The 13,529-nt window shown below is 46.8% G+C and overlaps 1 protein-coding gene across 2 annotated transcripts in view; it reads right to left on the bottom strand.

The window, feature by feature from the left end:
* The window catches only part of LOC130203340 (RNA binding protein fox-1 homolog 3-like), a 178,728-nt gene that overhangs the window by 21,630 nt on the left and 143,569 nt on the right, over positions 1–13,529 (bottom strand). For both annotated transcript variants that reach the window (XM_056429426.1, XM_056429425.1), the window contains exons 4-6: positions 13,027–13,080; positions 7,828–7,888; positions 6,736–6,789 (exon numbers count right to left, since the gene is read on the bottom strand). In XM_056429426.1, the coding sequence (XP_056285401.1) occupies positions 6,736–6,789; positions 7,828–7,888; positions 13,027–13,080 (169 nt within the window). The remainder of the gene's footprint in view (positions 1–6,735; positions 6,790–7,827; positions 7,889–13,026; positions 13,081–13,529) is intronic.

Here is a 13,529-nt window from a genome sequence, read left to right as displayed (position 1 = left end):
CATGTGTGTGTGTGTGCATGAGGGGGTCATCCGTCATTCTTCTGAATGGGATTTGCGCACAATAAACCTGTAGCCGAGCCCGGCAATGGAGATGGAGTGCACTGTCAGCGCTTCAGGATTTATGGAGGCCGATTCAGCTGATGGGTGCTGCGCCCGCCGTCTGATAAAGGGTGATTAATCGCCTTACAGACCCCTTTACATCCGAATGCACCCCCCCACCCCCCACAACCAGATTAAATGCACTCATAATTATTCCAGAAGAAATCCCAATCCCACGCACTTTCACTTACAGGCGGATCTTTTTAAATTTTTTATAGAGAGAGAATGCAGGAGGCATGCGGGTGGAACAGTGGAGGCATGCGGGTGGATGTCATCTGATCTGTGGGGTGACGGGTGTGTGAATGCAGAGTCAACCTGAGCCACGCGAAGATTCATATGAGAAGAATGAACCAATAGAAACGTGTCCAGGGCAGACACCATGGAGGCATGGCTGCTTCTAGTATTCTCCTGCTTTTCCCTCCTCCTCCTCCTCCTCCTCCTCCTCCTCCTCCTGGGAGCGAGGGGCACAGGTGCTGCGTGGCTTTCAGAACACTGTGAATGAGTGTGTGTGTTATAACAATGCAATGCTTACGAGGACCAGACAGTCAACCTGTGGAGAAGATGGAGTCACATGATGTCTGATGGGGAATAGACTCCAGCTTCACCTCCTGAACACCACCCATGGGGAGCTCTGGACTGGTGTGTGTATCTGGTGTATCTAGACAGGTGAGTTTGTCTGGCGTGTGTATCTGGAATGGTGTGTATATCTGGCGTGTGTATCTGGAATAGTGTGTATATCTGGTGTGTGTATCTGGTGTGTGTAACTGGTGTGTGTATCTGGTGTGTATCTGGACTGGTGTATGTAACTGGTGTGTGTGTATCTGGTGTGTGTAACTGGTGTGTATCTGGTGTGTATCTGGAATGGTGTGTATATCTGGAATGGTGTGTATATGTGGTGTGTGTATCTGGTGTGTGTATATGGTGTGTGTATCTGGTGTGTGTATCTGGTGTGTATATGTGGTGTGTGTATATGGTGTGTGTATCTGGTTCTGTATCTAGTGTGTATCTGTGTGTGTGTATCTGAGTGTGTGTATAACTGGTGTGTGTGTATCTGGTGTCTGTATCTGGACTGGGTGTATATCTGGAATGGTGTGTATCTAGTGTGTATATGTAGGTGTGTGTATCTGGTGTGTGTATAGTTATTATCTGGTATCTGGTGTATTATTGTATATATGGTGTGTGTATCTGGTGTGTGTTATCTAGTGTGTGTATCTAATTATTATTATTATCTAGCGTGTGTATCTGGTGTGTGTATATGGTGTGTGTATCTGTGTGTTATTAATATCTGGTGTGTGTATCTGGTGTGTGTATCTGGTGTATATCTGGTGTGTATTATCTGGTGTCTGTACCCTTGTGGGTAAATTCTTCTCTGCATTGACCATCCTCAGTTATAAACAAGCAACTGGGGTCCAGTGCCTTGCTCAAGGACACTTCAACATGCCTGTGTGGGCAGGCAGGGGGATGGAAGTTGTTTGAACATTTTGGAAACACCCACACACTGTTCAGAATGTTTGCGGTCACACCCTCACAGAAAAGCTAAAGAAAGCAGAGCAACAGAATTTCACTTTAAAAAGCCCAAATCAGGAATAAACACACGAGTTTCACCTGGAAACCCCCAAGCCCCCTGCCCCCTGGCACACACACACCACACACACACACTTACTGTAAATATTGTGTTTGTTTGATGTTGTACTTTTCCCTTCCATTCTGTGAGCATTGCCATTTTATTTCCTGCACAACCTGTGTGTGTATGTGACAAATAAAACATCTTGAATCTTGAATCTTGAATCTTTCTTTCCTTTCAACTCGAACACACTCTCTCTCAGACGTCTATTCTCTCTCTCTCTCTCCCCCTCCACGTTCACTGTGGTCTCTCGCCTCTCGGGCGGGCCTGTGAGTGTGCGGCGGTCACAGCAGTCCATTCACAGCCGAATAAAGATACAGTAGAAAAAAGAGCAAATTCGCCATTCTGGAATCAAAGAGCAATTTACGCCATTAGAAGGCAGCCTTTTGTTTTCCACTTCCCGATCCTCTGCTAACTGTTGGTTGTGTTAGTGTGGTTAGTGTTGCCTCAGTTGTGGACCCCTTTTCTGTGCAGGTAGCTGTTTTCAGTCTTGGGACAGCATAAGGTTTTTTGATTAAGTTTGTTTTTCAGTTGGAATGTGTGTGTTGGGGTTGGCCACCCCCATAGAGGGAATGGGTGGAGGAAGGAGTTCAGCACGGAAGTTGGTAGATGGGCCCTCCCTCCAAAGGCCCCTGTGGGAAGTGCCTGTGCTGGGGTAAAAAAACCCTGTGACTGGGAAAGAGAAAAAAGGTTACAGCATTGGGAAATGCCGCGGTAGGTGTTAGGAACCTGATTGTGTATTTTATTAGATTCTTGGATCACATCAGAACCATTGTGGCTGGTTTCAGAGTTCTGAAAAGGCCGTCCCGTAAAAAGCAGCACCCTGTTTGATGCTGCCCTGGTTCTGATGCTCGCCCTGTTCTGATGCTCGCCCTGTTCTGATGCTCGCCTGGTTCCTTCATAACTCACCTGAAGGGGTGGAGTCCAACAGTGAAGTCCTTTGATCCTGCATTAAGAGTAAAATGCTGAATTTGTTGAAAAAGATTCTATAAAGGACAGACACATTAATTTACAAAGGGTGGAAGGGTGGTTGAGTGATGGGGGAGCAAGAGATTTCCTGTGGGGAGAAGGGAGGGGCACTAAAGAGGAAGCAAAATCCTGCATGGAGGTTTTCCCATGTTTGGCAAAAGGACAACCAAACAGATGGCCTGTTTTGTTTAGTCTAAAGGCCACCCTTCATAAAATACCACACACCCACACACCCCACACACACTTCACCACCACCCACCCACACAACACACACACCCCACACACCACAACACAACAACAAAACACCACCCACACCCACCAACCGGGTCACCTGGAGGTTGGCATGATTGAGCGGTTGACCTGAAGGCCGTGTTAACCTTCAGCAACGGGAGAAGACCTCCACACCTTCCCCTTTACAAAACCCCCAAACACAACACACAACCCCAACACCCCAACACTCACCCCAAAGGGTGGGTTTCAACATCTTTGAACCCTGACACAGTGGGGGTGTACCTCAAATTGAACACCCGTGTTTGGCTACAAACTTTGAAGGTAGGAACCAAAATTACCTTCTCTGGGCAGACAGGTGTGTGAACATGTGTGTGTGTGAGCATGTGAGCATGTGTGTGTGTGTGTGTGTGCATGAGGGGGTCATCCGTCATTCTTCTGAATGGGATTTGCGCACAATAAACCTGTAGCCGAGCCCGGCAATGGAGATGGAGTGCACTGTCAGCGCTTCAGGATTTATGGAGGCCGATTCAGCTGATGGGTGCTGCGCCCGCCGTCTGATAAAGGGTGATTAATCGCCTTACAGACCCCTTTACATCCGAATGCACCCCCCCACCCCCCACAACCAGATTAAATGCACTCATAATTATTCCAGAAGAAATCCCAATCCCACGCACTTTCACTTACAGGCGGATCTTTTTAATTTTTTTATAGAGAGAGAGAATGCAGGAGGCATGCGGGTGGAAGAGTGGAGGCATGCGGGTGGATGTCATCTGATCTGTGGGTTGACGGGTGTGTGAATGCAGAGTCAACCTGAGCCACGCGAAAGATTCATATGAGAAAAGGGAATGAACCAATAGAAACGTGTCCAGGGCAGACACCATGGAGGCATGGCTGCTTCTAGTATTCTCCTGCTTTTCCCTCCTCCTCCTCCTCCTCCTCCTCCTCCTCCTCCTGGGAGCGAGGGGGGCACATGGTGCTGCGTAGGCTTTCAGAACACTGTGAATGAGTGTGTGTGTTATAACAATGCAATGCTTACGAGGACCAGACAGTCAACCTGTGGAGAAGATGGAGTCACATGATGTCTGATGGGGAATGGACTCCAGCTTCACCTCCTGAACACCACCCATGGGGAGCTCTGGACTGGTGTGTGTATCTGGTGTGTGTATCTAGACAGGTGAGTTTGTCTGGCGTGTGTATCTGGAATGGTGTGTATATCTGGCGTGTGTACCTGGTGTGTGTATCTGGTGTGTGTAACTGGTGTGTGTAACTGGTGTGTGTGTATCTGGTGTGTATCTGGACTGGTGTGTGTAACTGGTGTGTGTGTATCTGGTGTGTGTAACTGGTGTGTGTGTATCTGGTGTGTATCTGGACTGGTGTGTATATCTGGAATGGTGTGTATATGTGGTGTGTGTATCTGGTGTGTATATGTGGTGTGTGTATCTGGTGTGTGTATCTGGTGTGTATATGTGGTGTGTGTATATGGTGTGTGTATCTGGTGTGTGTATCTGGTGTGTGTATCTGGTGTGTGTAACTGGTGTGTGTGTATCTGGTGTGTATCTGGACTGGTGTGTATATCTGGAATGGTGTGTATATGTGGTGTGTGTATCTGGTGTGTATATGTGGTGTGTGTATCTGGTGTGTGTATATGGTGTGTGTATCTGGTGTGTATCTGGTGTGTGTATATGGTGTGTGTATCTGGTGTGTGTATCTGGTGTGTGTATCTGGTGTGTGTATCTGGTGTGTGTATCTGGTGTGTGTATCTGGTGTGTGTATCTGGTGTCTGTACCCTTGTGGGTAAATTCTTCTCTGCATTGACCATCCTCAGTTATAAACAAGCAACTGGGGGTTCAGTGCCTTGCTCAAGGACACTTCAACATGCCCTGTGGGCAGAGCGGGGATGGAAGTTGTTTGAACATTTGAAACACACGTGGACGTCACACTGAGAATGTTTCGCTTTCGTTTCACATCATTTCACAGAAAATAGATAAATGCAAAACACAGCACAACAGAATGTCACGGCTTAAAAACAACAACAAATAAACACACGAGCTTCACCTGGAACACAACCAGCAGCCTCCTGGAGCCAGACCCCCACCTGACCCCCACCTGACCCCCTCATGTGCACGATGTCTGAACATATTGTCTAGGATGTGAAACATGATGGACTAATTAACCATTTATGTGAGTGACTTAACGCCATATAAACTGCTCTGGAACTGGTGTGTGTGTGTGTGTGTGTGTAATACATCATCACCAAACAAAGCTGATCAACTGAGTGGAGCGGTGTGCACGGTGAGGAGAGGTGAGCTCCTGGGATGTGTACACACTGTAACGCAGGCACATTCAGAATGTGCTATATGGGATTTATAATATAAACTGACTTTAAATCAGCTTTCATACATTTAAACATGTAAACATCAGAAGCATAAACATAGCATCGAGTTGTTTTCCAGCTTTGAGGTTGTTTACATTTCAACATAACAATATAGTCACATAGAGTAGCAGTCGTCCCCTGTGTGTGTAGCGCTGTCCATGGTGCTGTCCGTGGTGCTGTCCATGGTGCTGATCATGGTACTGTCCATGGTGCTGATCGTGGTGCTGATCGTGGTGCTGTCCATGGTGCTGATCATGGTACTGTCCATGGTGCTGATCGTGGTGCTGATCGTGGTGCTGATCATGGTACTGTCCATGGTACTGTCCATGGTGCTGATCGTGGTGCTGATCATGGTACTGTCCATGGTGCTGATCGTGGTGCTGATCATGGTACTGTCCATGGTGCTGATCGTGGTGCTGATCATGGTACTGTCCATGGTGCTGATCGTGGTTCTGATCATGGTACTGTCCATGGTGCTGATCATGCCGCTACACGGGGATCAGCACCATGGACAGCACGGACACAGCGCAGGGCTACGTCTGGTACTCTTTATGACTATATTGTTGTTTGATGATATTTATAAGCTTCTGATGTTCGCATGCTGCAACTCAAGCCTCAGACTCACGCATACTGTCTTATAAACAATTCAGAATAAAGTTCACATGGAGCGTTGACCATCATATCTCTGTGACTTCCCCGGGCCAAAGTTGTTCTATGTGGTACTGGTGCAAATAAATAATAATACATAATAACAATATATCTACATATTTCATGCTTGTGTCTCGCTGGCGTTCGGGGCCCGGGCCTCACGGCCCCGGTAAGCGTTGAGGGGCCGCTTTCTGTAGAAGTGAGTTTAGGTTTAGGAGGACGGAGAACGAGCGTAATAAAAAGTTAGAACTCAAGTCGTGCAATAAAGGAATGTGCTCAGGGACAGATGGAGCATTTTGTGTTGTTTGCCCCTTTAAAGACATGCCATATGCATATGTAAACATACACATCTGTGTGTATCTCAACATAAACCTTCACACACACACACATACATACACACACAGGCAGTGGCGCATGGAGAACTGTGATAGAGTGCCTGGAGGTCTCGTCTGAGGTTGGAGGGATGGAGGGATGGATGGGGGATTGAGGCAGAAGCAGGGAAACAGGGAAGGAGGGATACAAGAGATGGATGGCCTCTCTCTGTCAGGCTGCTTATTTAGAGGAGAGCTGTAAAGCTGTCTGGGAACCAACAGATTTCAGACTAATGAGCAGAAAGTAGAGCGGTTAAGGGGAGGCGGCCTCAGCACTTCTAGCAAATGAAACCAAGCTGCCACTTCAGACTCACACGCACAACATGTGGGTGTGTACACTGCGCCCACAGCACAGACACACACACACACAACACTGCAGAGCATCAACACACGATACACAGCTCTGGGAGATTCTTTACCTGCATAAAACTCAGGGCTGTATATGGCTCCGACCACTGGGTTCAGCTTCCAGCCTGCACAGGAGACACACACACACACACACACACACACACACACACACACACACACACAGGGTAAATGTTAGTAATGCTGCATAAACTTGTTTCTGTTTGCTGTTCCAAAAAAAACCTCTCTACAGAAACACTCCTATTATCCTTCTTCTCCTCCTTTTCTTCTTCTTCTTCTTCTTCTTCTTCTTCTTCTTCTTCTTCTAATCATGATTATTAAATGTGCAGTCGTATGAAATGTTGTTCTTTGTGTTCTTCTTGTCTATTTTTATTCAGTCATATTTCTGGTGCTTGGCAATAGTCTGCACAGCCACCGCTAATCCCAACAAAGCAGATTGAGCACAACACCAAATGAGAGAGAGAGAGAGAGCGTTGGGAAGGAATATGTGTGTGTGTGTGTGTGCGTGTGTGTGTGTGTGAGTGAGTGTGTGTCTGGTGCCTGACAGCAGTGACGAATGGAAACCCCTTCAGGGCTCATTCTCTCTTTCTCTGCACCCTTAAACAGGGTGGAGGTGTGCGTCTGTCTGTTGCTGTTGTGTGTGTGTGTGTGTGTGTGTGTGTATGCGCGTGCACGTGCACGTGGAAGAGAGGTGCTGACAAGTCTGGCCATTTAATTCCATCCCCTGTTTATCCATCTCCTCCCCTCTCTTTTCTGCTGCTCTCTCCCTCCTCCACATGACTGACGCTCCGTGAGAGAGATAGAGGAGAGGAACACGCCCTAAAGGCCCGTCTCTCTCTCTCTCTCTCTTTACCAACGGCTCCCGGCACTTTTTATTGGCTCTATTCAGTTAGCCCCCCCCCTTCCCTCCATCTCTAATCATCCTCTTCCCTGCCGCCCTTCTCCTTTCTACCGCTGCTGAGGGTAGGAACAGATTTCACTTTGCTATTTGCATGATGTTTCAAACCCGATCGACGGCCCCGTATGATCTGTTGCTCTGTAATGTAGCCACGGTGTGACACTGGCAGGGGGGCGATGGGCAAGGACACAGGAGACAGGGGGAAAGAGAAGGAACCAGGAGAAGGAGAAAGGAAAGCAGCTCTTACCGTTTGTATACGGGTTGGCCACCTTCTTGTTGGTCATTACTCTGGCTGTGGCATTGTTGACCTGTCAGCAGACAGAGAGGGGTTAGTGTGTGATACACACACACACACACACACACACACACACACACATGCCCACTGTGCATGATCCACGTCCACACCACTCTCCATGCCATGCTGCTATCATCTCTTGTAAGGCGACATGCATGAGTCTACGGTCGGATGCTGAAACACAGTCAACGACGTGAGAGACGACTCCAACACATCGGAACTCCAGAAGGATTGTATCGACTTCAATTTAAGATTCTTAATAAAAGAAAAAACTTCCGCAGTGATCCAGATCTTGGTGTGAAGACGTCAGCATTCTGCTTTGTGATGTTTTCCTTCTGCTTTATTGTGAGTGACGTGTTCCCTGGTGCTGGATTATTAAGATGGAACACATCTATATCTACAACAAGAGTTGTCACACACACTTTTATTGTACAGGTTGGTTTTGTAATCATTTCACAATAAGAGCTCACAGATCCTTTTATTTTACCACATGTCCTCACAGGTTGAACTGCATGCAGCTCTGCATCCTAGACATTATGTTAATCTGAATTAAACTAAACACGAATATATAAATATATTAATTTTACAAGGAGGAAATGCTTATGCCGTCCAGCTTTACATATTTCTTCACTTAATGAGGAAAGAATTTTAATCATTAAATTTGGTTCGTCTTTGTTTCCCAACAATATTCACTCTTATAATATAACATCACAGAGACAGAAGCATCAGTACATCTGTAAGGCCAAAGGTCAAGGGTCAAGAAGAAGGTCAGATTATGATTTTTTAGTGTCTCTCATGAACCCAAACACATTCAGAACTCGGTCTCAAGTGTCAAAGGTCATCCACCACAAAGGAGAGGTAGCATGTGAGCATTATATCTAGAGATGAGAACAGTTGTCGAGGTAAAGCCAGTAAACATATGAGGGAACAGGGTGGAGGCCTCCTGGTCTCCACGAGGACTTCATGTGAACTGAGTGGCTTTATAACTCAATCCAAACCGCTGTGACCCCGTGCACATGCCACACACACACACACACACACACACACACACAACGGACACAATCCATAACGAGCAGAGCAGAATTCACCATCTTTATAAAAAGCAACGAAACAAACCCACAACATGCTCACACACACACACACACACACACTGACTTGGTCCGTCTTTCTCTTGGTCACTCACACACACACACACACACACACACACACACACACACACACACACACACTGACTTGGTTCGTCTTTCTCTTGGTCACTCACACACACACTGACACGGTCCGTCTTTCTCTTGGTCACACACACGCGCACACACACACACACACAACACACACACACACTTACGGATCAGGGTTCGGCATGCAGCGTTCAAGGTGCAGCAGGCAGGAGAGAGGACATGGATGGAGGGAGGAGAGAGGGAGGGGGGGGGTATCGCAAGAGATGTCAGGCAGGCAGAGACAGGGAGGAACGAGTGGGGGAGGGGCCCAAGAAGAAGGAGAGACAGGAAAAGGAAAGCACCTCTATTTTGCGTCCCTCTACGATTGTACCGTTTAGTTTCTCCCGTGCGCGGTCGGCATCGACACTCGTTTCAAATGTTACAAACCCGAAGCCCTGCGGTGGCCGGGAGGCAGGGTGAAAAGACGGAAGGGACGGAGGACGGACGTCCAGAAAGAAGAAATGATGAAACACACAGAGGGGAAGGAGGAGAAGAAGAGGAGAGAAAAGACACAGAGCATCGATGAGAGAGCTGCAGGTCAGGAGGTCAGAGGCTGCTGGGGCACACAGTGAGGACATCAAACCACAGACAAGAGCTCCGATGACACTCACATTACCACCTCATCACCGTGTGTGTGTGTGTGTGTGTGTGTCTGTGTGTGTCTGTGTGTGTATGTGTTCCATCCCAGACTCTGCTGCACATGCATTTAGAGAAACAACTGGACCAAATTGAATTAGCAGATGGAATGAAAGCCTCCACACACACAATGGAGTTTGGGATGTGTATATGGTTGTGTGTGTGTGTGTGTGTGTTTGTGTGTGTTTCTCTGCTGCTGTGCAGAGGCCCTGTGGGAGAGCAGATAAGTGCCACACAATTACAATCTCCACGGCATCAGTCAGCCGTGACTCTCTGAGCCTCCAGGAAGCGGCTCGCTCATGAGACCCGGACCGGGGCCCCGGAGAGGCTCATGAGAGTCTGGTTCTGATAAGCGATGTTCTCTTCCTCGTTCAACCTACTGACATATTCATCATTCCTACAGCCAATCAAGAGGCTTCCCTCCATGACCAGCCAATGGGATTCTTCTGTTGGATTAAAATAAACTCTGTGGTGAACAAACTATTTATGTGATTCGAGTGTTTTGTTGACAAATGAGCAGAGATTTTATTATTTTTTAAGTCAAGAGAAGTGAAATGCTAACGCGAGGCAATGAAGGAGCTCCAGCACGGTCACATGACTTCAGGTCTCCACCACGACAGGATGTAGTTCTAGTGAGGACGTCTGTAGTCTCAGCCGCTCGTTAGCAACACGTTTGTCATATTATTTGTAATATTCTTTGCAAACCGCCTTTGACAAGGAGACACGAGGAAGTGAAGCGCCCCGAAGAGGACTCGGGGCTGTTGTGTGCCGGCTGATGGATATCTTCAGAGTCGAGCTCCCGCCTGCCTGTCGCAGCCCTGCCACACAGCTCACATCCATCCTGAGCTCCCAGGCTGAGGAGGTAAATGCAGCGGCTTTCTAGAGATGAAGAATGGTATGTTTTCTTTCCACGAGAAAAGTCTCCAGGATTTAACACTCGGCCTCGGGGGTGGACATTCTTCAGCTTCAGCGAGCTGCTGGTGTGTACACGTCTCACCGAGAGGACTCTGCTGTGTCCTGCATAGAGGAGGAACACAGCAGAGCCTCCTCCGACCACTGGAGCCCTTTGAGGGACCAGGGACCGGGTCCTGGTCTCACACTGTATCCATGTCATGTCTCTAACCTGGTCTAAGGGTCCTGGTCTCACACTGTATCCATGTCATGTCTCCTGGTCTCAGGGTCCTGGTCTCACACTGTATCCATGTCATGTCTCCTGGTCTCAGGGTCCTGGTCTCACACTGTATCCATGTCATGTCTCCTGGTCTAAGGGTCCTGGTCTCACACTGTATCCATGTCATGTCTCCTGGTCTCAGGGTCCTGGTCTCACACTGTATCCATGTCATGTCTCCTGGTCTAAGTGTTGTGGCCCTCTCAGCGCTGCCTACATGTGACCCATGCTTTCGCTGCGCTCGCCGCTCTGTCACGGTGAGTAATGGCGGCGGCGGCGTGGAGATGAACTCCAGGTGACACACCTGTAGAACACTCAGCCTCTCGCGGGCGCCGGGCTGTAATTGCTCGGCCAGATAATACGTGTGAACGTGATCTCTGCTGCGTGGGCAGGATTCAGCGCCGCGCTCAGGGCATAACTAACACGCCGCGCCCTTGAGACGGGGAGCAAATAAAACATATATTTAAAAGTGTTGACGTGGGGGAAAAATTAATCCTTCTGACATTTAGTTCCCACGAATCGATGTGTTCCTCTGATGCCGAGCGCTGCTCGTGCTCTCTGTGTTCTCTCTAACGAGCATGAATCACAAGAACCATCTATTCATATACATATATACACATCACCATTACTGCATACCAGTAATGTAGTGCAACTTTGGTGTCGCAGACTTATGCTGTATGTTAATGCATTAGTCACACCAGCATGGATAGACACATCAAAGGAAACAATAAGTAAAGATGAAGTATATAATTATATATATATATAATTATATAGAGTAAATAATATCTGCAGCAACATCTGATCAAAACAACTGTAACATGTTTCTCACGTTGCATGCGTATGAATCAATAACATATGTTTACAATAAACCAGATTCACACAGTTTCATAACTACCATTTAGTCCGTGGTTACTAGTATATGATGTTTGTATTTTGTGTTGTTTGTTTGTCGCTTGGAGCATAACAAAGATCCTTAATTTAAATTGTATTACTCATTTGTTGCGCACATACTTGATTTTATCATTTGATATTTTTCGTTTTTGTTATATCGTTTGTTTTATATATATATATACATATATAATTATATTTATATATAATTATATATATATATATAATTTGGAGCATAACAAAGATGCTACAAAAAAATAATATATATACATATATATATAATTATAAATATATATTTATATATATATATATATATAACGATATAACAAAAATAAAAAATATAAAATAATAAAATCAAGTGTGTGCGCAACAAATGAGTAATACAATAAATATAAACCACAATTGAGGACAGCGGGATGAAAGAGTTATTTTTATGAAGTATAGTTCCATCCTTAAACAATGTTTGTATCAGGTGTCTTTTCAACATTCACAGCGTCTCACCACTGTCTGTGTGTGTGTGTGTGTGGTGGTTCCTCCAGTTATTAAACGTTAGAGGAGGCTCGGTGTGAACTCACAAACAGCTGCTCATCGCACGGCTCCAGGGTCCTACACTGAAAGGCTGCTTCTGGTGATATGAACCAGCAATACGCATATTTATCCAGAGGAGGAGAACACACCCTGCTCGCTGGCACAGGTTGTGTGTTTGTGTGACTCCCACGGCAGCGTCTATCACAGTGGTTCTCAGATGGGGGACGTGTACCCCCGGGGCGTGGAGGCACTACAGCGGGTACGGGAGATTACTTTAACATTTATTTAATATTAGCATCCATTCAAAAATCATTTAAAAAGTAAGTGTAAGTTCAAACACAGATTTGTATATATTGTAATATTAAATCACACACTGGTGGCACAGCGCTGTGTGTTACATCTTCTTTTTTCAACCGAAAATAGGTTGCGATGGTCAGGGGGTGAATTTATTTTTACAGGGGGTACATCACTGAAAAAAAGGTTGAGAACCACTTGAGTAGAGGCGTGTGAGCGGTATGTCCCAATGCATGGTGGGAAAGTGTCACTGATCAGGGGGAGAGAGAGAGAGAGAGAGAGAGAGAGAGAGAGGAGGACTGCAAGAGGAGAGGGGGGCAGAGGACACACATAGCCGTCTGGAAGACCCTGTGTGTGTGTGCGTATGTGTTTGTGTGTGTGTGCATGTGTGTGTGTGTGTGTGCGTGGATGCAGCACACTTACCTTGGAGCCTCGCTCGTTAAAAATAATCTCCACGTCTAAAATCTTGCCAAATTGCTGTGGACGACAGGGGGGGGGGGGGGGGCAGAGGAGGAGAAAAGAAGAGAAAGGGGCAGGGAGGGGGGGGGGGAATAATTAGAAACATGGCGACCTGGGCTGTTCCCCTTCACTCCTGAATAGAAGAACATTAAAAAGGTCAAGCAGCCACCGCTCCGAATTAACAAACTCCTCTTCAGCCGACAATGAGATTAATAAAATATCCATTTACTCCTCAAGCTGTTTAAGGCTGTGTTTGCTCTGTGCTGGCAATAAAGTCTCTCTGTGTGTGTGTGTGTGTGTTAATGAACACTCCTGCAGTGCAGGCGGACGCGGCAGCAGCACCTCAGTTCGCGCTGCTGATCTTAACGACGGCCATCATCTTGCTTCCCCTCCCCACGCCTTTAAAAAATAAATAAAACAAACAGCAGCAGGTGAGTGAAGAGAGCCGCTCAGTCACAACAGGAAGT

Source organism: Pseudoliparis swirei, chromosome 13, assembly GCF_029220125.1.
Source record: "Pseudoliparis swirei isolate HS2019 ecotype Mariana Trench chromosome 13, NWPU_hadal_v1, whole genome shotgun sequence".
Lineage (NCBI taxonomy): Eukaryota > Metazoa > Chordata > Actinopteri > Perciformes > Liparidae > Pseudoliparis > Pseudoliparis swirei.
This window is presented reverse-complemented; position numbering and strand designations above follow the sequence as displayed.